This window comes from Lynx canadensis, chromosome B3 (genome assembly GCF_007474595.2).
Source record: "Lynx canadensis isolate LIC74 chromosome B3, mLynCan4.pri.v2, whole genome shotgun sequence".
NCBI lineage: Eukaryota > Metazoa > Chordata > Mammalia > Carnivora > Felidae > Lynx > Lynx canadensis.
The window spans coordinates 125094525-125120735 of record NC_044308.2 but is presented as its reverse complement, the minus strand read 5'-3'; the positions used below and the strand labels follow the sequence as shown (position 1 = coordinate 125120735).

The window sequence follows — 26211 nt, the reverse complement described above, 5'->3', positions numbered from 1 at the left end:
GAATCCCAGCACTACCATTTACTAGTGTTCTGACATGAAGAAGTTACTTAATCTCTCTGTTCTCAGCTTTTGTCATCTCTAAAATGGTGATATCACTAATAGTACCTACCTTAGAATGTTGGTTGGAGGAACAAAGGGGATAATGTGCCTCATCTATGGGATGACAGAAGTGAGCTTGTACATGAAGGGTGCTTGGGTATAGACTGGGAGAGGTAGGAGATAGGTCTGTGGGCATCATTGTTGATAAAGGGAGAGCCACTCCAGCTGCTGCCCTTCCCTGAGCCTGTGCCTCCCCAACCAGCCGTGCAGAAGAATGATTGGTGGCTCCAGGAGAGTTGCCAAAGCACCTGACTTTGTTTTCAGGGTGCTGTTTCCTCATTCTGCTGCTTGATTGATAACGATGTGCAGACCTTACTTTTAGAATAATGCTGCAATCTACTGACTACTCTCACCCACTTTGTTTCACTTAATAATTATTCAGAATTGTAAAATTGCCTGTGGTTTCAGGAAATTCCTGCCTTTGTTATAACATGCCTGGTACCTGCCCCTCTCCTGCTGACAGAGTTAGTACTGAAGATATTTGGATTTACTGAGTTCTTTAGAAGCATTTTCAAGTTTTTTTTCTCCAAGACTGGGATTCAAAGCATTTCATGGAGAAAGCCCCACTTCAAACTCTTTTTCTATTTCCACATGGTCGGGTATAGAATGGCCTGGTTGGTTTAGGACCTCTGTCTCCCACATGCCCATGTATTGAAGAGCAGAGTATGGCAGCACCCCCTAACTTGGGCTCCCTCCTCTTTTCTTTCCAGTTGGAGTCACTGGGCCCTGGGACTTGAGTCTTGTGGTGTACCTCCACACTGGCCATGCATATAAGAACTTTAGCCACCCTTCCTACAGTCTCTCTCTAGTAGACTTGATCCATTCTGTGTAGTGATAACTTTTCAATGTATATCTCCAGCACTGAGCTCCAGACTCGCATGTTCAAGTTCACAGTTGACATGTCTCTTGGATGTCTAATAAGCATCCCAAATGCATCATGTTTAAAAAGAAATATTTACTTTACCCCAAAATTCTGACTCTTTCCCTCAACTCAGTCAATGGCAGTGCCATCCACCCAGTCCTCAACCATAATCCAGGAGTTAACTGTTCCACCCTTCCTCTCCCTATGTATGGCATCCATCAGAAAGTTTTATAGATCCTACCTCCACCATCTATCTCAGATATGCTTCATTCTGTCCATCTTCATTGCTCCCATCCTGATTCTGGCCACTATATTTTTTTTTCTTGATAAAAGAAATCACTTTAATTTTTCAATGACAGTGTACTAAGTGATGTTAGTTTTGTGATTGTCTTTATTACCCTATACATTTATAATCAGTAAGAGTTCTTAATGTTTTGACAAAAGGTTTTAAAGACCACAAAACAGTCAAATTTTTCTCTTTGATTATGAAAATTGCTTTGCATAGTTTCAGCTTACATGGTCATTTTTTATGAAAAATTTTATTTTAAAAATTTTGTTGAAATACATATGAAATTTGCCATCTTAACCATTTTTCAGTGATGGTTCAGTGGGATTAAGTACATTCACATTGTTGGGCAACCATCCCTACCATCTGTTTCCATAACTGTTTTCATCTTTGAGAACTGAAATTCTGTACTTATTAAATACTAACTCCCCAGCCATTTCAGCCACTGGTTACCATCGTTCTACTTTCTGTTTCTGTGAATGTGACCACTTCAGGGACATTCTGTGGAATCAAATGGTATTTGTCCTTTTGTGACAGGCTTATTTCCCTTACTGTGTGTCCTCAAGGTTCATCCATGTTGTATGTAGCAGAATTTCCTTCCCCCCACTTTTTTTGATGTTTATTTATTTTTAAGAGAGAGAGTGTGAGCAGGGGAGGGGCAGAGAGAGGCGGGAGACAGAGGATCCAAAGTGGGCTCTGTGCTGACAGCAGTAAGCCTGATGTGGAGCTTGAACTCATGAACTGTGAGATCATGACCTGAGCCAAAGTTGGACACTCAACCGACTGAGCCACCCAGGCGCCCCAGAATTTCCTTCCTTTTGAAGGCTAAATAATATTCTGTCCTATGTAGATACCACATTTTTATCCATTCTTCCATGGAAGGACACTTGAGTTGTTTCAGGCCGCCATCATCTTTCATCTCAGCTATGTGACAGCCTCTTAATTGTTCTCTCCACTTCCACTCTTAACCCTCCCAATCTGTTCTCCACTCAGCTTCTGAAAAGGCAAATTAAATTTTATGGTTCTTTAAATCCTTCGTTGACTTCTCATTGTACTTAGAATAAAATCTAAATATCTAAATTTGGCTGATAAGACCCATATTCCTAAAAAGGAAACACCTTTATAACCATATCTTAGGCTTCTGTCCTCCTGGCTCATTCTACTGTCAGTTTTTTCTTTTTTGTTTCTATCTCAGACTCTGCCTTTGGTTCCCTCCACCTTGAATGCTTTGTACTTCTTGCTGGTCATAGTTGGCTTCTTCTTACCCTTGAAGTAGTAATTAAATGTCAGCTTTTCAGAGAGATCTATCACCCTAATAATTAAGATCCCTTGTTATTCCTGGTCTTAACCTTGTATTGATTTGCAGATATTGTACATGTTTACAGTTGATTTGTTTCATCCTTGTTTTCCCCTCTTGGATGTAAGCCCCTTGAAGGCAGGGTCTATATTTATCTTGGTCTATATTTATCTTGATTACTTTTGTATCCTGAACATCTAGCAGATGTTTGCTAACAATTTGGTGGATGAATTAGTAAATATCCTATTTTTTTAAAAAAGTTTGAGAGGAGATTCCACAATCTGTTCTACTTCTCCTTTCCTTCCTTTTTGCTCACTCTCCCCTTGGCTGACTTTTAATACATTCCAAAATGTTGACATCCCTATTGTTAGGAAGAGGCAATGGTATGATATCATCATTACTGCACCAGTAAACTGGTTGAATGTTCATTAGCCTCGTGATGTTCAAAGGAAAGATACCCAAAATTGTAATTTAACTTTTTGTTTTAAAAACAATCACCCTTCCAGCCTTGCCCCATGTCTCTGGAAAGGCCGGCTAATTTTGCAGTAGTCTAAGCAAGGCAGAAAAAGACAAACTTTTTGGAGAGAGATCCTTTGTAATATGTTCCAAAATGCTACATGTATAATTTTGTGTTCTTTTGCTATTTTGTATTATTTTTTTAATTTGTTTCCTACTAGGAGTAGTAGTTGATGTCAGTTGAGGTCCAGTCCCTTATCCACACTGGGAGGTTATGTTAGAAAGTCTTTGTTCCTCAAGATTTTGAACTCTCAAATAAATTTTCCTCCCATTTCTAAACTATGATGCTAGCACAGGATGGTTGGGTTCTCTATCCAGAGTAATTTCAACAGGGTTGAAATTAAGGATTGGCCCACTGTGTGCTCACTTGGAACTCAGAGACTTCTCCAAACTTATGCTTGTTGTTGGCAGGATTCAGTTCCTTGTGGTTTTAGGATTGTAGTCCCCCTGTGGTCATCTCCATCTGAGCAATGGAGAACCTTCCTCTCCTGCTTTGAACTTCTCTGAACTACCTCTTTTGCTACTAGCCAGAGAAAACTCTCTGATTTTAGTCACCCTATCTTAATGGCAACTGGCTATTATCTGAAAATCCCTTTTACCATTCAATATGACATAATTATGGAAGTTGCACCAGGACATGGAGATCATAGGGGTCATCTTAGAATTCTGATTGCCACAGTTAACCTAGAATTGCATTCATCCGCCTGTATCAGAAAAACTGATCATAATAGTTTAAACAAAAACATTTTTTTTCATCTAACAATAAATAGAGTTAAATGATTATTGATACAGCATCAGTGGCTTAGTGACATCAGGGCCAATGACTGTGATTCGCTTGCCTTTTCATTTGTGGTTGCAGTGTGATTATCACAATGCAGCCATCATGACCATATTCAAGACAGGAAAAAAGAGAAAAGGAAAGAATCGGGCCTGCATGAGCATTATCTGTGTCCTTCATTGAGACATGCAATACAAAGCAAGACAAAGCAAAGACAGAAACCACTTCTCAGAGCTTTAGATCTCACCATACCTCCATCTATGTCTCATTTGCCAGAACTTGGTCAGGTGGCCACCCCTAGGTGCAAGGGAGGCTGGGAGCAGGAATAGAAATTTTTGTGATTGGCTTATTAACCAGTAACAGTCCATCCCCTGGTGCTGGATGAGGAGAAGAAATGAATGTTGGGGATTCAGCCAACATACCTGTTATACCTATTTTCTGAAAAGCACAATGTGGTGGAGGAGAGAGTATAGAAGTTAGAGTCAGAAGACTTGTGATCCTGACCCAACTCTGTCGTGGTTCTCTGCGTGACCTTAGCCTAGTCAAGCAACCTCCCTGAGCCAGTTCACATATCTATCAAATGAGAGAAATATTTGCTTTACTTATCTCAGGGTTATTGTAAAAATGAATTGAAATAATTAATGAAGTTATTTGCATCCTGGAAATACATACTAATTACAATTTTTGGTCAGTATTAAGAGTACATTTCATTGATGCAAAGAAATGTGTGTATATATATGTATGTGTCTATATATATACACGTATAAGTATACATATTTAAAAATATTTTATAATCTCTAAAATGAGATGCATTTTATAATCCATGGGGCCTTAGTTTCAATGAAGCATGATAATAATATTTTGCTTAGCTTCTTGGAAAGTCTTAGGGTTACGCCTAGGAAATATGACCACCATTGGGATCCATAGGACTCCTATAGACACCTAGGCAACGGACATCAACGCCTTATGATGGAACATCTAAAGTGATAGATTCATGGCTCTAAAATGTAGATGGAAAGAAATTATCCACACCAACGTCCTACTTTCATACAGGCAAAATAGTAGTATTCCTATTCCAAATATGAAACTAAAGTGAGCAAGATGAGTTTACCAAGATGGAGGAAACCAGATCCTTCTAAGAGTTGGAGGTACTAGAAAGTGTTCTGCAAACTTTAAGGGGTGACCTGTCAGGGTTATTCATTACACTCTGTATGTAACACACTGTTCAAGCACCTGGGGATGTCCTTCAGGGTCACTGCCTCAGGAATGCACCAAAGATCAGAGACAACCTGTTTTTCAGGCCAAGTGTGACTTAGATCCTTGACTCTGAATGTGGAGTCATAGAGTTCTTTAATAACAGGATTGTTATTTTGAATAAAAATCACACAATAGAATATTTGTAATTATAACATTGAGATATACATATATGCATGCGTGTAAATATATACGTATATGTGTTTGTGTACGTGTATGTGTATACACACACATATAATGTGACTTTCGAGAGGACAAAAACAGATATCTAGAGATAGGGAATTATGATGTATGTGATTGAAAGAAAAATAGTGGAGAATCATCGATACATACTGACATTAGTTGAAATATGACATATATTCCTTTTGGAGTTCTTGTGTATGTTTGACTTGAGGCTGGGGTATTCATTTTATTCACCAATTTCCAGTGGAAGAGGAGTGATCACTCTTTTTAAAAAATTTTATTTATTTATTTTTATTTTTAAAAATGTATTTATTTTGAGAGAGCAAGTGAGGGAGGGGCAGAGAGAGAGAAAGAGAGAAAGAGAGACAGAGAGACAGAGACAGAGAGAGAGAGAGAGAGAGAGAGAGAGAGAGAGGGAATCCCAAGCAGACTCCTTGCTGACAATGTGGAGCCTGATGCGGTGCTTGAACTCACAAACTGTGAGATCATGACCTGAGCCAAAACCAAGAGATGGACAACTAACCATCTTAGCCACCCAGATGCCCCATTTTAAAAAAAAATTTTAAAGAATATTATATTTAAATGAAAGAACGAAAGAAAAAAATGGTGAAAAGATAAGAGCATGTAACCAAAGCCCCTTACCTTTTCCCTTGGGGAACATCAAAGCACCTGTTAATTAAAGGGCGTGTGTGTGGGGCACCTGGGTGGCGCAGTCGGTTAAGCGTCCGACTTCAGCCAGGTCACGATCTCGCGGTCCGGGAGTTCGAGCCCCGCGTCAGGCTCTGGGCTGATGGCTCAGAGCCTGGAGCCTGTTTCCGATTCTGTGTCTCCCTCTCTCTCTGCCCCTCCCCCGTTCATGCTCTGTCTCTCTCTGTCCCAAAAATAAATAAACGTTGAAAAAATAAATAAATAAATAAAGGGCGTGTGTGTATGTGTGTGTTTTCCAGTGTTCAGATTCTGTTAAAATGAATTCTGTTCTCTCCTAAAGGAAAAGACTTTAGAAGAAGGAAGAAAAGCAGTGTTCCAAGTCCTGAATCTGATATAGGTCTTTGCCATAGGGTAATTGTGCCTTCTGGGCTTCTGTTTATTTTAAGAAGTTATGAAACAAGTGGCAGGGTTACTTTAACTTTGTGATTAAATCGTTGTGGTTTCTTTAGCCCACTGTGACAGAGGTCTTGGAGTATAAAACCATGCTTGGTATTATTTTGTATTCTACATTGCAAATGCTGAGTTCATAGTAGACGTTCAGTACGTTGGTTGAATGTCTTGCTTTGGAAGAAAGCTTTACAGAAATACATATAATCTATGCAGTCTTAGTTTTTTTTCATCCTTTCTTTCTTCCCAGTTTTCTTTTTGACCTTTAGATGCTTGTCTTTGATCAGAAAAAAGCTGAGGCCTGCTTTGGGATTTGGAATGGGCACTAGGATCTAGTTTGAGATGTTTCTGCATAAACCCCAGACAGATGGCTGGATAGCATTGCCAGTAGCCTCAAAACCCAACAAGTGGGTGCAAAGATTTCCAAAGTAGCCATCTTGTTGAATATATATGGCAGAGAGATACAAGAGGGAGATGGTTACATTCTCAGATTTAAATTACCTTTTTGGATCACTAACCAAATAAGAATTATGTTACAGTAGTATAAACCATGGCTCCTCTAACAAAATAAAAACATTTTCTCAGCTCTGAAGGGATGGAATTAATCCATATAGCTACATGAAACTCTCCTTTCCTTTTCATATGATGTATGAAAGTTTTCTAAAACTTCTAATTAACATTTCCAAGACATCACTGTAAAATCACCCTAATGTAGATTACCTGAACTGGACTTCTTTTTTCTTATTAAAAATGATTACAAGTCAGAAGGGAGTGTTTCAGGGGAAGACTTACGATTTTGGCTATAACTGGTAACATACTAGTCCTTGTGCAGTGAACAACCGTGAAACTACTGGACAACTGTATGAGGCAACTGTTTTTAAGTATTGGTCAACAGAAAGCACAGTATTTCAATCGTGAGAGAAAGAAAGCTCGTGAGGTGAACCTGATGATCACCTTGGCTCTCTTCCAGGGGAAAGTTTTCTGACTGCAGCATCGTATGCTGGAGTCTGCACTGAGCACAGCAGTCCTGCTGAGCTAAGGAAACAGAGATCAGAGTCTGGGACAGCGAAGCAGCTGGAATCTGCTGGGCAGGGCATTAGAGAAGAGAGAATTGCATGGGGGATGGGGGAACAGAAGTGTGTCTGGGTGTACCCAGGGAATCCTTGGCCTGGCTGGAGTGCAAATATACAGACTGAAACCATACGAGATTTCTCAGAAGTGGTGGCTCCAGGATTGAGAATGGGACAGAAATACTAGAGGTCAAGCAATATTGGGAGATAGTGGCAGTCCAGCCTAGCCACATTGAAAAGACCTCCTTAACACATTCTAAGCATCTAGGAAAGATAGAAAGTCTGTGTCTTAGGGGTAAGAAACATGCTTTCAACCAAGGTTGGTAATTTTTTAAATAGATTTAGGTAGTAATTATTCTAGATCTTATGAGCTATACAGCATCTGTTATAACTACTCAATTTTGCTATTAATAGGACAAAAGCAGCCATAGACAGTATGTAAATGAATGGGCATGGTTTTGTCTCAATATAATTTTATTCATAAAGAAAGGCAGAGGGCCAGACTTGGGTCATGGCTGTAGTTTGCCAGCTGCTGCTCTACAGTAAGACCTACTCTAAACCCACCCTAACAAAGCCAGAGCTGTCAAAATCTGCCATGGAGATTGACTTTGAAAGTTGAGATCTGCAGTCAGAGGAGCTTAGGAGACATCTTCGGCTTTTCACAAATTCATCCAACAAAGTGGAAGGCCAAGCCCAGACAAGATGAATGTGAGCAAGCAGTTTGACTTCTGGCAAAAATCAACTCTGCAGAGTTGATTGTCTTCAAATTCAGAAATCTTCTGTGTATCATCAACAATTAGTAGGGATGCAAAAAAATAGGTAAATATTACCCCTAGTCAAAAACAAAACAAAACAAACAGTCAATAGAAACTAATCTCCAAATGGCCCAGATGTTGGGTTTGGCAGACAAAATCTGTAAAGGAGGTATTATAAATATGTTCAAAGAACTAAAGGAAAATATTGTTGTAATGAGAGAATATATAGGGCATCTTAGCAGAGAAATAGAAACTATAAAAGTATCTAATGAATCTATTCTAAAATAGAAAAGTTGAGTAACTGAGATGAAAAAATCACCGGATAAGCTTAACAGGAAATGAAGATGATAGAAGAACCGATAAACTTGAAAACAGACCAGTAGGAGAGGAGATAGAGAAAGGGGGCAGAAAAACGTATTAGAGGAAATAGTGACTGAATTTTTCCAAATATAACAAAAAAAATGACATACAGATTCAAAATAGTACACAAACTTTAAATAGGGTAAGTTCTAAGAAAACCACATCTACACATATCATAGATAATTGCTGACAACCAAAGAGAAAGGGAAAAAATTAACAACAACATAAGAATCAAAGTCAACTCCTCATCAGAAACAATAGAGACCAGGGGCTCCTGGGTGACTTAGTTAAGTGTCCAACTTCAGCTCAGGTCATGATCTCGCATCTCCTGAGTTCAAGTCCAATGTCAGGCTCTGTGCTGACACCTCAGAGCCTGGAGCCTGCCTTGGATTCTGTGTTTCTCTCTTTCTCTGCCCCTCCACTACTTGCACTCTGTCTCTCTGTCTCTCAAAAATAAATACACATTAAAAAAAATTGAGAGCAAAAGATAAAATACTGAAGAAAAGTCAATCTCAAATTCTCAAATTCTCAAATTCTACTGAAAAATGTCTACTGAAAAATATTCTTGAAAAAAAAAAAGATAAAATAAAGAATGGATTATTTTAGAGCCATGCTGTTCAATAGAAATATAGTCCAAACTTTTCTAGTTGCCTCCATTTAAAAAATGTTAAAAGAAACAGGTGAAATTAATTTTAACAATATGTTCTTTTGGACCTGGTATATCTAATATATTTTTAACATGTAGTCAATATAAACATTATTAAATAGGTATTTTACACATTTTTGTATGCTTTGAAATCTGATATATATTTTATACATAAAGAACAAAATTTATTATTTTATTTTATTTTTTTATTTTTAAAAATTTAAATCCAAGTTAACATATAGTGTAATAATGATTTCAGGAATATAATTTAGCGATTCATCACTTACATATAACACCCAGTGCTCATCCCACGAAGTGCCCTCCTTAATGCCCATCACCCATTTAGCCCATCCACCCACCCAACACCCCACCAGCAACCCTCAGTTCTCTGTATTTAAGAGTCTCTTATGGTTTGTCTTCCTCTCATTTTTGCTTCCCTTCACTTATGTTCATCTGTTTTGTTTCTTAAATTCTACATATAAGTGAAATCATATTTGTCTTCCTCTAACATTTCACTTAGCATTGTACACTCTAGTTCTATCCATGTTGTTGCAGATGGCAAGATTTCATTCTTTTTGATCACTGAGTAATATCCCATTGTATATATATATACCACATCTTCTTTATCCATTCGTCAGTTGATGGACATCTGGGCTCTTTCCATACTTTGGCTATTGTTGATAGTGCTGTTATAAACATTGGGGTGCATGTGTCCCTTTGAATCAGCACTCCTGTATCCTTTGAATAAATACCTAGTAGTGAAATTGCTGGGCTGTAGAGTAGTTCTATTTTTAATTTTTTGAGGAACCTCCATACTGTTTTCCAGAGTGGCTGCACTAGTTTGCATTCCCATCAGCAATGCAAAAGGGTTCCTCTTTCTCTGCATCCTTGCCAACATATGTTGTTGCCTGAGTTGTTAATTTTAGCCATTCTGACAGGTGTGAGGTGGTATCTCATTGTGGTTTTCATTTGTATTTCCCTGATGATGAGTGATTTTGAGCATTTTTTCATGTGTGGGTTGGCCATCTGGATGTCTTCTTTGGAGAAGTGTCTATTCATGTCTTTTACCCATTTCTTCACTGGATTATTTGGTTTTTTGGGTGTTGAGTTTGATAAGTTCTTTGGATACTAACCCTTTATCTGATATGTCATTTGCAAATATCTTCTTCCATTCTGTCGGTTGCATTTCAGTTTTGCTGATTGTTTCATTCACGGTGCAGAAGCTTTTTATTTTGATGAGGTCCCAGTAGTTCATTTTTGCTTTTGTTTCCTTTGCCTCTGGAGACGTGTTGAGTAAGAAATTGCTGTGGGCAAGATCAGAGAGGTTTCTGCCTGCTTTCTCCTGGAGGATTTTGATGGCTTCCTGTCTTACATTGAGGTCATTCTTCCACTTTGAGTTTATTTTTGTGTATGGTGTAAGAAAGTGGTCCAGGTTCATTCTTCTGCATGTTGCTGTCCAGTTTTCCCAGCACCACTTGCTGAAGAGACTGTCTTCATTCCCTTGGATATTCTTTCCTGCTTTGTCAAAAATTAATTTGGCCATACGTTTGTGTGTCCATTTCTGGGTTCTCTGCTCTGTTCCATTGATCTGAGTGTCTATATTTTGTGCTAGCACCATATTGTCTTGATGATTACAGCTTTATAGTACAGCTTGAAGTCTGGAATTGTGATGCCTCCAGCTTTGGTTTTCTTTTTCAGGATTGTTTTGGCTATTCAGGGTCTTTTCTGGTTCCATACAAATTTTAAGATTGTTTGTTCTGGCTCTGTGAAGAATGCTGGTGTTATTTTGATAGGGATTGCATTGAATATGTAGATTGCTTTGGGTAGCATTGACATTTTAACAGTATTTGTTCTTCCAATCCATGAACATGGAATGTTTTTCCATTTTTTTTTGTGTGTGTCTTCTTCAGTTTCTTTCATAAGCTTTCTATAGTTTTCAGTGTATAGATTTTTCACCTCCTTGGTTAGGTTTATTCTTAGGTATTTTATACTTTTGGTGCAATTGTAAATGGGATCAATTCCTTGATTTCTCTTTCTGCTGCTTCATTATTATGTATGGAAATACAGCCGATTTCTGTACATTGATTTTATTTCCTGCAACTTTGCTGAATTCATGGATCAGTTCTAGCAATTTTTTGGTGGAGTCTTTTGGGTTTTCCACATAGAGTATCATGTCATCTGCGAAGAGTAAAAGTTTGACTTCCTCCTTGCCAATTTGGATGCCTTTCATTTCTTTGTGTTGTCTGATTGCAGAGGCTAGGACTTCCAATGCTATGTTGAATAATGATGCTGAAAGTGGACCTCCTTGTCAAAGAACAACTCAATTTAGACTGGCCACATGTCAGTACTTTTTTTGTGTCAAGTGGCTACTGTATTGAAATTGGATAGCACAGTTTTATCTATCTATCTACCTATCTATTTATTTATTTAATGTTTATTCTTTTGAGAGAGAGTGTGAGCAGGGGACAAGAAGATAGAGAACCCCAAGCAGGCTCTGCACTGCCAGTGCAGACCCTGATTTGGGGCCCAAACTCACAAACTATGAGATCATGACTTGATCTGAAATCAAGAATTGGATACTCAACTGACTGAGCCACCCAGGCGCCCCCTAAATTGGATAGCACAGTTTTAGATCAAAGAGAAAAGGGGATGTATGTGTTGCCTTATATCTAGAATGTTCCTGAAGCTATCTTATGTAAAGAGGTTAAATTAACCTTACTAAAACATTTACCTGCTCAAAGCCCTAAAGAGTGACAAAATAAGTTAATTTGTTCATTCACTAATTTCACCATCTACTCAACATTTAATAAATGCAAGACCCTATTCTAAGAGTTGAAGACATCAACAACAAAATAGTCCCCTTTTCCAGGGAACATACAGGCTAATTGGCATGAGACCCACATTAGCAAGTAATTTCATTATAATTTGGTAAATTAGTGTAAGTAAGATACCATCAGCACATAGAAGATAGGGACAAGTGGAATTAGTGGAAGTCAGGGAAAGGTACCATATATCAGAGTTCTTGATTATAAGCAACCGAAACCAACTCTGGCTAACATAAGGAGAGAAGGAGTTTGTGGCTATGAGGGCCATTGAGGAGTTTGTAAGCAGAGCCATGGCATGGACATTTCAGGTTTTAAGAAGAGTACTCTGGCATAATACATTGGGTAATCGGTTGGAGGGGTGTGACCATGAAGGCAGGGAAACAGGTAAGACACTGGTGATTATCTGGATGAGAGACAATAAGGGGATGAATCAAGGCATTGGCAGTGGGAATGGGAATGGTAGTTTCATGTGTTCAAACTCATTCTAAGATTGAGAACTGTCACTATTCCAGCCCCTCCTTTTCCAGTGCACTCAACACCACTCCTACCATCTGTAAACAGAACGTAACTCACTGTCAACTAGACATACCAGTCCTGTTCCCCCTTCCTAAAATGCCTTTGCCCTCTGCTGTCTTGCTAAGAGCCCTCCCTTCCAGTTTAAGGTGTAGCTCATGACCACCTACTGTTCAGTAGTCTCTTAATACCTTTATGCTCTGCTGTCATTGTTTTGAGGGATCACCTGTCATAATAGGTTAGAGAGCCTACTGTATTAGTGTTTTATGTTGCCGCCATACCCCCCTGCCATCTGCTTTGAACTACTTGAGGCCAGTTCTTGTTTTTCCTTGTACACTCAGGCCCTAAAATGGGCCCAGCACAGAGAACTCAGTACATGTTTCTGATGATGCTGCCCCCTTACTTTGCCAGGCACACTGAGGTCCTGGTGTGACCAATAGCTTTCATCTCCAAGCTCCTTGTCTGTGTGGTCCAAGGAGCATTCATCTCCTGTAGGTACATTTCTTCGGTCACTCTCCAACCAAACCTTTGGCAGCTTAACATTTCCCACTGAACTCTTTTCCTCAGCTGTTAAGGCTACCAATTCTCTCTCCCCACATTTCCCCAGTAAACACCTCAGCTCTCATCAGACTGACCTCTTCACCCACCTAGAAACAAGCCCACAAAGGTCTGACTCTTAATCTTCACTTAATGGTGATCCTTTGTCCCGGGGATGCCCTCAAATATCCTTACTCCTCCCTTCCGGTGGCCCAGAACCAAGGATGTCCTTCAGATCCAAGAAATCTGCTCAATTCTTTATGGCTCCAGCCCTTGGAGATCTCTAAGTGGCTGAGCAGCATTTTTGGTGTGTCCTCCAGCAGGATTATTCCTGGATTTGTTGTGTTTGCTCTTCTGTGTCTCCAGCTAGATTGCAAGCTGCTTGTGGGTCACTGTTTCAAAGGGTGCTTAGTACATTTCCAAACACATAGGACCCATGAATGTGTATTAGAGGATTGGCACAAGATAGATCTATTTCTGCGACTCCCATCTTTTCAGCCAACTGTTCTCCACCCCCAGATTTTAGTGTGTAAGGCCGCTGAGAAAGAAGCTGTTCTCTGAAGTGGCAAGCCAGAGACTGCAATGAAATTTGCAGTGTCTCTTGGTCAGTCCTGCTGCTGATACTGAGTCACTACCATTTGTGGTGATTTTCAGCCTAACTTTATGATTCACATTCTAAAAATGGGGTGAGGTTTTTATAGAGAAACCAATTCTACTGTGAACTTAGCCTCACAATTATTGGGTTCCTCTGTGGTTTCTAGCTGCTAGCACAGCACCCGCAAGGCCTAGCATCTCATGATTTATTAGATGTGGCTGTTTCGTGGCAGATAGCTAGAATCCATTTCACTGGGTTATGATAAAGGGTTCCCTGTAACAAATTTGTTCCACCAGGCTTTCTTGGGACTGCTTATTATCAACAACCAGCTTGTATCTAGATCTGAGATGGACAAGCTAAGGAAGGGTAGATAAATCCTTGGGACTCTTCTTTCATTCATACTTTCTGAGTAGTGGTCTTGATTCCTCAGCCAAAGTGTGCTTGTATCTCTAAAGAGGAGGTTGAGTGCTTGACTCTGCTTAACATCTGGGAGAACTTCTCTAAAAATGATTGAAAAGAGAAATGACTAAAGCCAGAATGTGTAAGTGACAGAAAAGGGTGGTTTCATGAATTTGTATTCTAGTCCCAAGACTTCTACTAACGAGCTGTGTAACTTCTGGCAAGTAATTTAATAACAGCAGTGGTTATAGCTGACATTTATAAGGTGTGTGGAATGGGGCCTGGCAGGCATATAGTAAGCCCTCTGTAAGGTCACCTGCTATTATCATTGTCATTGTTACAGAGTGCTTATTACTCCCAGTACTCTCAGTATGTATTATCTCTCTTAATCCTTAAAATTATGAAGTGAATTTTGTTATTCCTTCTGTACAGAGGTAAAATGAGTCTTAAAAGCTGCAGAGGATTCAAATCCCAGGCCCATGCTTTTATTCTCTGTTGCTACATTTGATTTCCTTGGACCTCAGTTTCCTCATCTGTGAACTTGAGAGCTGGACTGTTGGTCTTTAAAACCTTTGAGCTCTACAATTTCTAGGTATTTTTTCCCATTACCCTCACCCTTTTCCTTTTCCTCTTCCCTTGTCCCATCCCCCACCCACACTCATCTGTGAATTTTGCTGGATTCATCATCACGGGGTTAGGAGGATGTTTTCCCCGTTGAGCTATGATGCTGCATGTGTCAGCACATGAATTTGTATTGTGGCTTTTTTGTTGCTGTTGGATCTGGTTTACATACTGCTGTTATTGGGAGAGGAGGAGTCTGACTCTTCAATTTTGCTGTCTTATCGTGGCCTGCAGCCATTACCACACTGAGTGACGCTGATGTCTGATGGCACTTGAGAAAGGCTTTATGGGAGAAGCCTGCTGGTGTCAGCTCTTAAGGTCTTTGGGCTTCTGCGTGGTTTTCTGGTGAGATCCGGGTTTGGAGCATTGCACTCTCTGGGCTGTTTGCACACGTCTGGTCTTGTGGTTGGTAAGAATCTTAGGAGAGGGACTTGGAAGAGAGATTTCCAGGCTTTCCATTTTCTGTACAGCTGGAATGCCCTGGCAGATTTCCACATGGGGAGTTCCACTGATCATTTCATTATGGTTCCATTGCCATTGATGTTTGTAAAGTGCTTTAGTTGGACGATAGTCTGCATATGTTCTAGTACTGTTTTTGTGGCTTTGACCCAAAGATCAGAGTGTTTTGGCACCAGAAGACCCAGGTTTAAGGGTGTCATTGATAGCTTGGTGCATTGAACACACCTGCTTAATATGGCCTCTAATTGATCATTCTGTGGATGGGATCTTATAGAGGAAAAAAAAGAGTCCATTTGTCACTGTCCTGGGATGTGTGAATTTTTCCACTTGGAATCCTGGAGGAAACATCTTAGGGCACCAAACAAAGGCCTGGAAACAACAAAAATGTTGGATAAGTCACTCCTCTCACCCCAAATTTCTTCATCTGTAAAGGAATATATAGTTAAATATCTTACTCAACTAAAATGGCTATCAAATCAAATGAGGTATGGTATGAAAATATGTTTCTGAAAATTATAAATGTCTGCAAGCAGTTATTTTTAGGGAGTATTGTACAGCAAAACTGTTTTAGTTACCAAAAAAGGCAAAAACTATTACATATTTCTATTCAGATTAAGCCCAGCATAGATGATTTATAGCAGATAATAATCTACACTAAAATTTCCTCAACATGTTCTTTGTGTTATACACCAGTCAGAAGACTGTGAGTTAAATTGTCCTGGACTAAAATGAATATTGTGAATATTCCATTAATAAGAACTGGTAGTGTTCAGGGCAGATGGTAACTCTTTTGTGGAAACACATTAATTTTGCATTAATTCAGATTTCATTAATTTATTATGAGAGCAAGAGCTAGGTTCAAGTTGTAAATGGACATTAATAGTACAAACAGAATTATAAGTCTATTAAGTCTATTAAGTTCTATATACATAGAACATAATTGCAATGTGAGTAAAGGCTAGACTTTTATGTACTATTTCATAGTAGATTGAAAATGGGCTAGATTGAAAATATGTTTCTTTAACTCACATGTTTCACTAAAGCAAATATTCCCTCCCCCTTTACTCCAAATGAAAAAGATGACTCCATTTCTGTTTTTCTTGATTGGTAAACCATGCTTGGAGGTACCATCTGGAGATGGTTGGGTTTCTGCCAAGAATTTAAATCAGGCCTGCTAAAAAGCTACCTGCCTAAGGCAAGAAACTGCATTGATTTAATAGGAAAAAACAGGCTTTTATTTTACTGTCCTGTAAAAGAAAGTGAAAGTACTTTGAAAAGTTTTAACTTTTGTTTTACCCTAATGGCATTATATTACAAATAAAAGTATGTCTAAAATATGATAATTGGGGAAATTTGGGAATCTAATTGCTAAAATTTGCATGATTATTTGCAAATCTGATATGAAGTCACGTACAGAGATCTTGATGCTAAAGGCAGATACAGTAAAACCTTGGATCGCGAGTAACTTGTTCTGTGAGTGTTCCGCAAGATAAGCAAACATTTCTAATAAATTTTAACTCGATGAACAATCGATGTCTTGTAATACAAGTAGTATGTGACACCAAACGTCACATGATCACAACTGAGCCAACGGATCTTGAAATTTGTTTTGATAGACAAGTTCTTTGTATTGCAAGCATGTTTCCAGAACAAATTCTGCTCACAAACCAAGGTTTTACTTGTACGAGAATTGGGGACAAGACAGGGCAGAGAGAAGGAATACAAGTTGGAAACTGTCCAGACCCCCCTGTGGGCAATGTTGAAAACCCTGGACCTGTGTGTATTGGATATAAGGTGACAGTTGTCATTTTAACTTTTATTATTTTTTTACACAGATTTCTGCTTGGCAGATTAGCCAGACAAGAAGGGCCAATCTATCTACGTTCTGAGTGCCGCTGTCTACAAGACCCTCATAACAGAGCTGAGGCCCAAGTCCAGCGTGCCACCATACCCCACCCCAGACATTACTCTGGGGTCTGCCCGAGGCCATCAGTGTGAAGATGACCAGTGCCTTCCTAGCATGACTTCCTTGGACCATGTGATTGCTACCCACCAGTCAGAGTGGGTCTCCTTCAATGAGGAGCCACTCTTTCCTGTTCCTTCTGAGGGTAAGGAACACTTTCATTTCTTAGGTGAAAAGATTAGCAAAGAACCATAACTGTTTACAATGACTTCTACTTGATCATTCTTTGGGTGGGACCTTAATATGTACAAAAGAGCCAGTGTGTCACCTTCCTGAGGTGCAGATTCTTCCACTTAGAAGCCTTCTTAGAAGCCTTAGGAACCTTAGAATCCCAAACAAAAGGGTCTGGAAACAGCAAAAGTATTGGCTGCTTTCTTCCAAGGAGCATAAACTTCGTATTTACAAACCACTCTACACTTGGCCTTTTAGGGTGTTCCTCCCACCAGCAATTTGGATTTCCTCAGTTTCTAAAGCATAGTTGCGGAGAGTGACAGGCGTTAGAGCCAGACTGCTTGGGCCCAAATCCTGGCTCTGTCACAAATAAGTTATGTGCCCTTGGGTAGATTGTTTATTCAACTTCTTTGAGCGGTAGTTTATCTGAGCAGTAGGGGCAATCACAGTCGCTTCCTCGGGGTGGCTGTGAGGGTTAAATGAATTAATATATGTAAAGGACTTAGACCAGTTCCTGGCACACGGAAAGAGCTCAGTTAATTGTCATCCATGATCATGATAAAGATGGCTAAATGACTTCCAGGGAACTGGTGCTCAGGGATGAAGGTCAAGGTAGGGGTCAGGAGATATTTGCAGAGCCTTGTCAGCTGGTTCTGTTCCACTGCAGCTGCTGCTGTCAACTGGTATCTGCCCAGCTTCACTTACAGCACCTGGAAAGTGTGAGTGTACAGGTGAGCTCTCCAGGATGGAGCCACGTGGCTCTTGAGTCCTTGAAATGTGGCGAGTCCAAATTGAAATGTGTTTGAAGTATAAAATACCCACATTGAATTTCAAAGACCTAGCGAAAGTAAATATTTCATTAATAACGTTATATTAATGACCTGTTAGAATCATACATTTTCAACACACTGAGTTGAAATTTATATTAGTAAATGTAGTTAACCTCTTTCTTTTTACTTTTTTTAATATGGCTACTAAAAAATTTTAAATTACTTATGTGGTTCACCTTTTATTTCTCTTGGGCAGCACTAGTCTAAAGGGTTTGGTCACATGCAGATGGACTAGTTTGGCGAAGGATGAGAGAAAAAAGTTTTATATTCTTTGATTTTTAAAAAGTTTTCATGTAATAGAGCTTGACTGCTTTTGGTACACATTTGATAAACTTTAACACGTGTATAGATTTGTGTAACCACCGCCACAATTAGGACAGTTCTTTAAGAAAAAAAATTTTTTTTGAAGACTGTGAAGTGTTCCCGCACCAATAAAGTGCTAGAAAGCTAGGGGAGAAGCTTCTGGGCCTCATTCAGCTTATCATTGGTACGGAGTTTGCACCTGGCAGTCTGCAGACATGTGTAGTTTCGACTGCACAGAGGTTAAAGTTTGAATTTCAAGGTGTTCAGTCCAGACGGATGCTTTCTTGTTCAGTGTGTCTACCAGTCCTTGTTGCCTTTTGCTTTCCTCATTCGACTCAGTTATATTCCTGTTTGGCCTCTATAAACATTTTTGTTTGTGACTACCAAGCACTGGAATAGGCACTGGGGTCAGAATAGTGAGTAAGACTGGGAGTCTCAGCCTGCCTGGATACTGACTGTGGACATGCAGAGGTTATCCTTTGTACCCATTATTAGGGAAACACTCCTTGGGCATAGAGACAGATGGGCATGGCTGTTTCTTCACCCTCACCCACCAGAATGGTGAGTCTTGTGATCATCCCTTACCTATCCTTGGTTTTTCCTCCACGAGACAGTTTTGAAGAGTGGCCTCCCTCACATGATTGATGGCAGTGTCTGGTATCTGTTTCAGGGGGCACCGAAGAGCACCTCCCAGGACTGTCTTCTTACTCAGACCGGTCTGAGAGCTCCTCCGGGGAGAACCATGTGGCACATGGAGGCTCTCAGGAACTTTCCCACTCAGAGCAGGATGACTCCTCTGAAAAGTTGGGCCTCATCTCTGAAGCGGCGTCTCCTCCTGGGAGCCCCGAGCAGCCCCCACCTGACCTGGCCTCGGCCTTCAGCAACTGGGTTCAGTTTGAAGATGACACACCCTGGGCCAGCACGTCACCACCTCATAAGGAAACAAGGGAGACAGGTGGGAGGCTGCGAAGGGTTCTGACTTACGTCTATGCTCACTGGGGAGAAGTGGGTGGGGGCTGCCAGGGTGCTGGTTTACCAGAGCCCTCTGGCACTGGCCATACAAAAGAGCTGGCAGAGATCTCATCTGACTTAATTCTACAACTAGTTTTTGTTAACAAAGCATATGGAAGGATTAATGTGTTTTGGGCCATTTCTTGCTTTTTATACTTGTCCCTGGCTGTTAACTTGTCTTTGGAAGAATGAATATTTACTTATCTCTCTATTAGGTATTGCAATTATATTTACCCAGCACCTAAATTATAAGCTCCTTACAAGCAGAAGTGAATGCCTTTCAGAGCATGGACCACCATCAATTTCTAATAGAGTCACTAGTTACATATGGATATTCTTGTGTCCCAGACCTGTTGAATCTAAATCTTCAGGGGTAGGGACTGCTGTTAATGATAATTCTCTTATTTTTGTGGCATTTAAACAGCGAGAAGCTGCACTGGGGAGCTTAGTGAAGCCAGAGGAGTTGTTAGTCCCCATCCTGGTGACCTGGCTGCTTATTTGATTGTGTACCAAAGCATACCAGCACTGATTGGATAACCTTTGTGACTATCTTAGTTTTCTGTTTGCTGCATAGCAAACTACCATAAACCTAGTGGTTTAAACAACATAAACTTTATTATCTTATGTTTCTGTAATTCAGAAGTCCAAATGGGCATCACTGGGCTAATTCAAGGTGTTGGCAAGGCTGCATTCCTTCCAGGAGGTTCTGGGGAAACCAGGAAATCTGTTTCCTTGCTCTTTCTAGCTTTTGGATGCTGCCCACATTCCTTGGCACATGGTACCTTCCTTTGTCTCCAAAGCCAGCAATGTTGGAGCTCTCTGTGCCTTTCTTCTGTAGTCACATCTCTAACTGATTGACTTCTGCCCATCTCTTCCGCTTTTAAGGACCTTATGACTACATTGGGCCCACCAGGATAATCCAGGATAATCTCCCCATCCCAGGGCCCTTAATTTAATCATATCTGCGAAGTCCCTTTTGCCATGTAAGGTGACATATTCACAGTTCTGGGGAAGGATGTGGATATCTTTGCGGGGGTGGGGGGCATTATGTTGCCTACCATAGAGCCCTACTAGAAAAAAGCATGGTTGGTATTATTTTTGTTGGTGGCTTAAATGTTTTGCTAGTTTTAATTTTTAAAAATAATCCTTTTTGTTTTCAAACATGTTTTCAGCACCAATAAAACAATTTTAAGAAAATATAAAACATAATTTTATATAATAAATACTTCAATTTTTACATACCAATTCGCATGTTATATATACCTTTTCACATTTAAACATCAGATTTCTCAGTGAATCATTGGTGAGAGAGCCATGACACTCAGAGCAGCAAGGATGAAATGACAGGTCCAGACAGGCTTCCCAGTCTTGCTGGTGGGAGGAAGTAACCTCTACTGAACACCTAATGCTGGCAAAACAGTGGGCTGATTAAGCATTTATGCATGTGGGGGAAGAGTTACCCGACATTAGGGAGTGAAGCAGTACAGAAATATGTTCCTTATTTTAATAAGATATATTTACCAAATACTTTCTTGGGCACCGTGCTCAGTGTCTTAACTACATCATCTTAATGCACCTCTTAACAGCAATCATATGAGGAAAGCATTAACATTATATTGGACATGAAGAGACTGAGACAGACAGTGGTTGAGGAATTTGCCCAAGGTTGTATGCTGGCAAGTGGCAGGGGACAGCTTCAAAGCCAGGCAGACTGGCCCCAGGATCTTGGAACAGTCCAGGGATGCGCCATGACTTAATTTGCTCCCATGTCCTGCTGTTCCTGGCATGCTTTTCTCTGCTCCCTCATTCTGGGAGGCTGGGGAGTTGAGCATAGGTGCAATGGTGTTTCTCTACTCACTTGCCCCAAAATGGCCCTGCTTTCAGGTCACTGCTGTATTCATGGCATTCAGATTGCTCACATCTTGTTCATACCTTACCGTTAGCCTCAAAGATTTCTTGGTGGTTCAGAATTATGTAAATGATGGTCGTATAGATGGTCAGTTTGCTTCAACTCTTCACCACTTATTTTTGCAAAACTAACTCTGGTGTTAGTACTAATTACGTTGCCTCCATCTGACTGAGGATCTTAGCTTGCCATTGATAGTGCTTTTGACATATTTTTAAAACCTTATCCTTTAATGCAGCAGTTCTCAAAGTGTGGTTTATAGATCACTGGGATTGCCCAAAAATCTCTCAAAGGGTCCTTGGGGTCAAATTATTTTCATAATAATTCTAAGATTGCCTTTTTCACTGCATTTGAATTTGTATGGTACAAAAGTAATGGCGAGTAAAGATTCTGGCCACCATGTACCCATACTAAAAAAAGAAGTCAATTTCAACATAATATCCTTGATAAAGTAGTAAAAATTATTAATTTTATTGAATTTTATTAAATCTTGATTCTTAAATACATCTTTTTAATATTCTCTGTGACAAAATGGCATAAAGCACTTCTGTGCCATACTCAAGTGTAACAGTTATCTTGAATAAAAATGGTTGTCTTGGAAAAAAAATTGGGTTAAAATTTTTTTTAAATGTCTATTTATTTTTGAGAGAAAGAGAAAGCATGGGGAAGGGGCAGAGAGAGAGAAAAGGGACAGGGAATCTGAAGCGGGCTCTGTGCTGACAGGAGACAGCCCAATGCACGGCTAGAATTCACAAACTGTGACGTCATGATCTAAGCCAAAGTCGGACGCATAATTGACTGAGCCATCAAAGTGCCCCTAAAATTTGTTTAATAAAAAAATTCATTTAGAAAATCACAATTATTTTAAAGTTATTCAAATTTTCATTCAAAAATGAAAATAATGCAAAAAAATCCTTGATGAACGAAGTATCAGTATTTTAAAAAATAAGATTCAACCTATACTTGCATGACTATCTCACTGGTACCCTAATCCTGGCCCTAGTTCCAATAAAATTTTATTTACAAAAATAGGTGGCTAAGTCTGTGGGCCATAATTTTCTCATTTGATATTTTTAAAATACCGCATTTAAAATGTTACTTGATTCCTGAGATTTTTGTTACCCCCTAAATTTTGCACCCAAAGGGAGTTCCTCACTTGCCTTACCCTAGTCCCAGGTCTGCATTGTAATAAGGATATGGGATGTATGGATATTACTATAGAACAAATCAAGAAATGATAGTTTTCAAATGTGTTGAAAGCATTATGTTGCCTTGAAAATTGTTCAGACAACAATTCCATATGTTTCCACATATGAAGATTTAACTCAGCCTTATGGAGGTAGAGCTCTCTGCCTTAGGGGGAGCCTGTAGACTGGTTTCACAGCAGACTTGAGGCTCAATGTGTGGGCAACAAGCAGGAATAAGCCATGTTTAGGGCCAGCCCTAAATATTACCTCAGGTAGTATTCTAGGGACCCAAGAACCATGTGTTAAGCATCAGAGTGGTAAAGAAAATGGTAATAAATCCAAGGCTCCAATCCCAACTCTTCTGCCAATACCCAGCCTTGACCCATCAATATCTCTATTACCCAAACCAACCTCACCCATGTATGCTAATTCCCTCGTGGATTTCCTTACACAGATTGGGTTTGACAACAAGGCAGAGTGGTTGGTAGAGCTAAGGTCACATGATAAGGAGAAAGGAGGCTTCCACCCTCTCAACACAGATAATGCAGATCTCTCCCAAGATAGACAGTTCCATTCTGACAGCTGTCGGGCAGCTCAGATTTTGATTTAAATTCAACAGATTTGAGAACTTGTGCAATGTCAATAATATCTCATACGTAACTGCAGGCATTACACCAAAATACACAGATCTGTGCAGCAAGTATCCTCATAGTGATAGAGACAGTCTGAGGTTTCTTACAATCACTGCTGCCTGCTCTATTCTTTTGGTAATACTCAGTTTGGTAATACTCAGCTAAATAATGGCCTCCAAAGATATCAGGACCCACTCCCTGGAACCTGTAAATGTTATCTTATTTGAAGAAACGGTCTTTGCAGATGGGATGAAGTTAAGGATTTTGGGGGGCACCTGGGTGTCTCAGTCAGTTAAGCATCTGAGTTGGGCTCAGATCATGATCTCATGCTTCATGAGTTTGAGCTCCGCATTGGTCTCTGTGCTGACAGTGTGGAGCCTGCTTGGGATTCTCTCTCTCTCCCTCTCTCTCTGCCCCTCCCCTATTCTCTCTCTCTCTCTCTTTCCCTCTCTCTCTCTCTCTGTCAAAATAAATAAATAAACTTAAAGAAAAAGTTAAGGATTTTGATAGAGAGATAATCCTGGATTATCTAGGTGGGCCCTAAATGTAATCACATGTATCCCTTATAAAAGGGAGGCAGAGGGAGATTGTGCCCACACAAAGAAGACAATGCAAAGACAGAACAGAAGGGTATTTGAAGATGGCAACCTTGTAAAGTGGAATGTTGAGGCCACAGTCAAGGGATGCTGGCAGCCCCCGGAAGCCTGAGGCCTACGCAAGGAATGTGTTCTTTCCCAGAGCCTATGGAGGGAGTGCTTGCCAGGCAGGTATCTTGATTTCTACCTAGTGATTCTGACTTCAAACTTCTCACTTCCAGAACTGGGAGGAAACAAAGTTCTCTTGTTTTAACCCACCAAGTTTGTTACAGCAGCCACAGTTAACTAATGGACCAAGTGTCCAAAATCCTAAAGCAGAGCCATTTGCATAAGGCTGAAAATGAGTCAGTCTGGGCTAGAGGAGCATCTGTAATAGTGCAGGCCATTTATTAAGTAGATGTGTTAGCCGGTATGTTTTACTTTCAAACTTGACAGCCTTTTATAGTTTATTCATTGAATCACCAAATATTTATTAAGCATCTCCTCTGTGTAGTTGTCATAGATGCAGACATTCATATACAAAGCTGAGTAACATAAGTGCTCAGAATTTAACAGAAGCCCGTTGAGTTTCTTCCTGGGTCCTCTAGTATGAAACCAGAGCCAGCCTGTGCTTCCATGATTTCTCCATCTGCCTCCAGTTGACCATCTTTCAACCACTGCATGTCTTTAAAAAAAAAAAAAAAAAAAAAAAAAAAAAGCTTTCCACTTCATGGTAGCTAAAAATCTGAGACTTAGCTAAAAATCTGAGGCTTCTTTGAGAAAACAAAGGAAGAAGTGGATGTTGGGAGAATTGCTTGCCTAAAAGTTTCATTTTATAGCCAGGCCTGTCTATCATCTCTTCTTGGGAAGGATGAAAATGAGAACTTAAAGCATTTCCCCTTGTTATATATCCATTGATTGTGGGTCTTCTCCAGGGCTCTTGTTCAGTTTTGCCCTAGATCAATGGTGCCCACTTGGAGAAAGCTATGTGTTGGCTGGGTGGCCACCTTCTACAAAATAAGTGTCCATCTGGTTCTTTTCAGTTTAATCTGACAGTATAGAAATGGTTTGTCCATCAATTTCTCATTTATCCACTTTAAAAAATGCTTCTCTTAGTTTATTAGTTTCCAGCTAGCAGACGCTGGGCCTGTTTTCGGCCGTAGCTGTGTGTATCAAGTGAACTTTTTTTAGTATGGGCAGCATGTGCGTGAAATGGAGAGATGTTTGCTGTGCTGTACTGAATGTGCAGAAATTGGGAATCTGTTGGTGAACTATGGAATATGTCAGCGTGTCTCAATGCATGTAGGTGGTGAAGTGCAGCCACAAATAAGGAAAGTCTGAGTAAACTGTTTATGGCTTCAGCCATTTTCTCATTCACAAGAGTATCACATCAGTATCAGCAGAGCAACACTCATTCCTAGAATGTAGTTGCAGCTTTTCTGTTTTTTTCCCATTTTATTTCCACGTCCTGTTTGCTTCTGTTACATGCTTAGCACTTTCTGATTGGACAGCTCTGTGTCAGGAGAAAGGGGAAACTGTTTCCTCTACCCCTCAAAATTTCTTTGGGCTAGTCTAAATTGACATGAGACAGGGGCACCTGGGTGGCTCAGTCAGTTGTGTCTGACTCTTGATTGTGGCCCAGGTTGTGATCTCAGGGACCTGTGATCGAGCTCTGCACCGGGGTCTGTGCTAAGTGTGGAGCCTGCTTGGGATTCTTTCTCTCTCTCCCACTGCCCCTCCCCTACCTCTCTCTCCTAAAAAAAATTGACATAAGAAATTAATGGGAAAAAGTGTAACTTTGTGCTACATATACAAGAGGCTCATAGACTGGTAAAATGAGGTGTATATGCCATCCTGAGCTAAGGAATGGGATAGGGCCTGATGCTTCAAAGGGGAGGAGGGCGATTCACAGGATGGTAAGAAGAAGAGTAGATGTTTAATAATGAGATGCCTGCCCTGCCATGCAGACAGGTCACTCAGATAAAACTTATCTCTGGTAATAACTCTTATTCTGGGAAAGATACTCCATTTATTTACTTTCTTTTTCTTTTTTTTAATGTTTATTTTTGAGAGAGAGAGAGCGTGTGCTTGTGTGTGATCTGGGAGAGGGGCAGAGGGAGAGAGAGAGGGAGACAGAGGATCTGAAGTGGGCCCTCGCTGACAGCAGAGAGCCTGACATGGGACTTGAACCCATGAACCACCCATGAACCATGAGATCATGACCTGAGCCAAAGTCAGACACTTAACCGACTGAGCCACTCAGGCACCCTCCATTTAGATTCTTCTAGGTGGTTAAGGGAGGGGCAGACGTTTCTCTTGAGCCTTCAGGGTCTCAATTGACTTTAGCTCAGAATAGTCCACATGCCAAAGTGACACATTTTGAGGAGACTTGTTCTGAACGCCCTCAGCCCCATCCCATGCAGCCTCTTTGTAAATATGTTTTCATGAGACAACCATGATGTAGACCTAAAAGAAATAGGGAG

The 26211-nt window shown here is 40.2% G+C and overlaps 1 protein-coding gene across 7 annotated transcripts in view; it reads left to right on the top strand.

The window, feature by feature from the left end:
- The window catches only part of STON2 (stonin 2), a 155605-nt gene that overhangs the window by 18736 nt on the left and 110658 nt on the right, over window positions 1-26211 (top strand). For 4 of the 7 annotated variants that reach the window (XR_003969635.1, XM_030319721.2, XM_030319716.2 and 1 more), the window contains 2 exons: window positions 16986-17258; window positions 19088-19372. Coding sequence is in view for 6 of the 7 variants with exons in the window: in XM_030319721.2 (XP_030175581.1) it covers window positions 17171-17258; window positions 19088-19372 (373 nt within the window). In the remaining variant the exon portion in view is untranslated. Of the gene's footprint in view, window positions 1-2745; window positions 2751-14957; window positions 15037-15611; window positions 15636-16985; window positions 17259-19087; window positions 19373-26211 lie in introns of those variants that run through there. The other 3 variants (XM_030319719.2, XM_030319718.2, XM_030319720.2) reach the window with 3 other exon arrangements.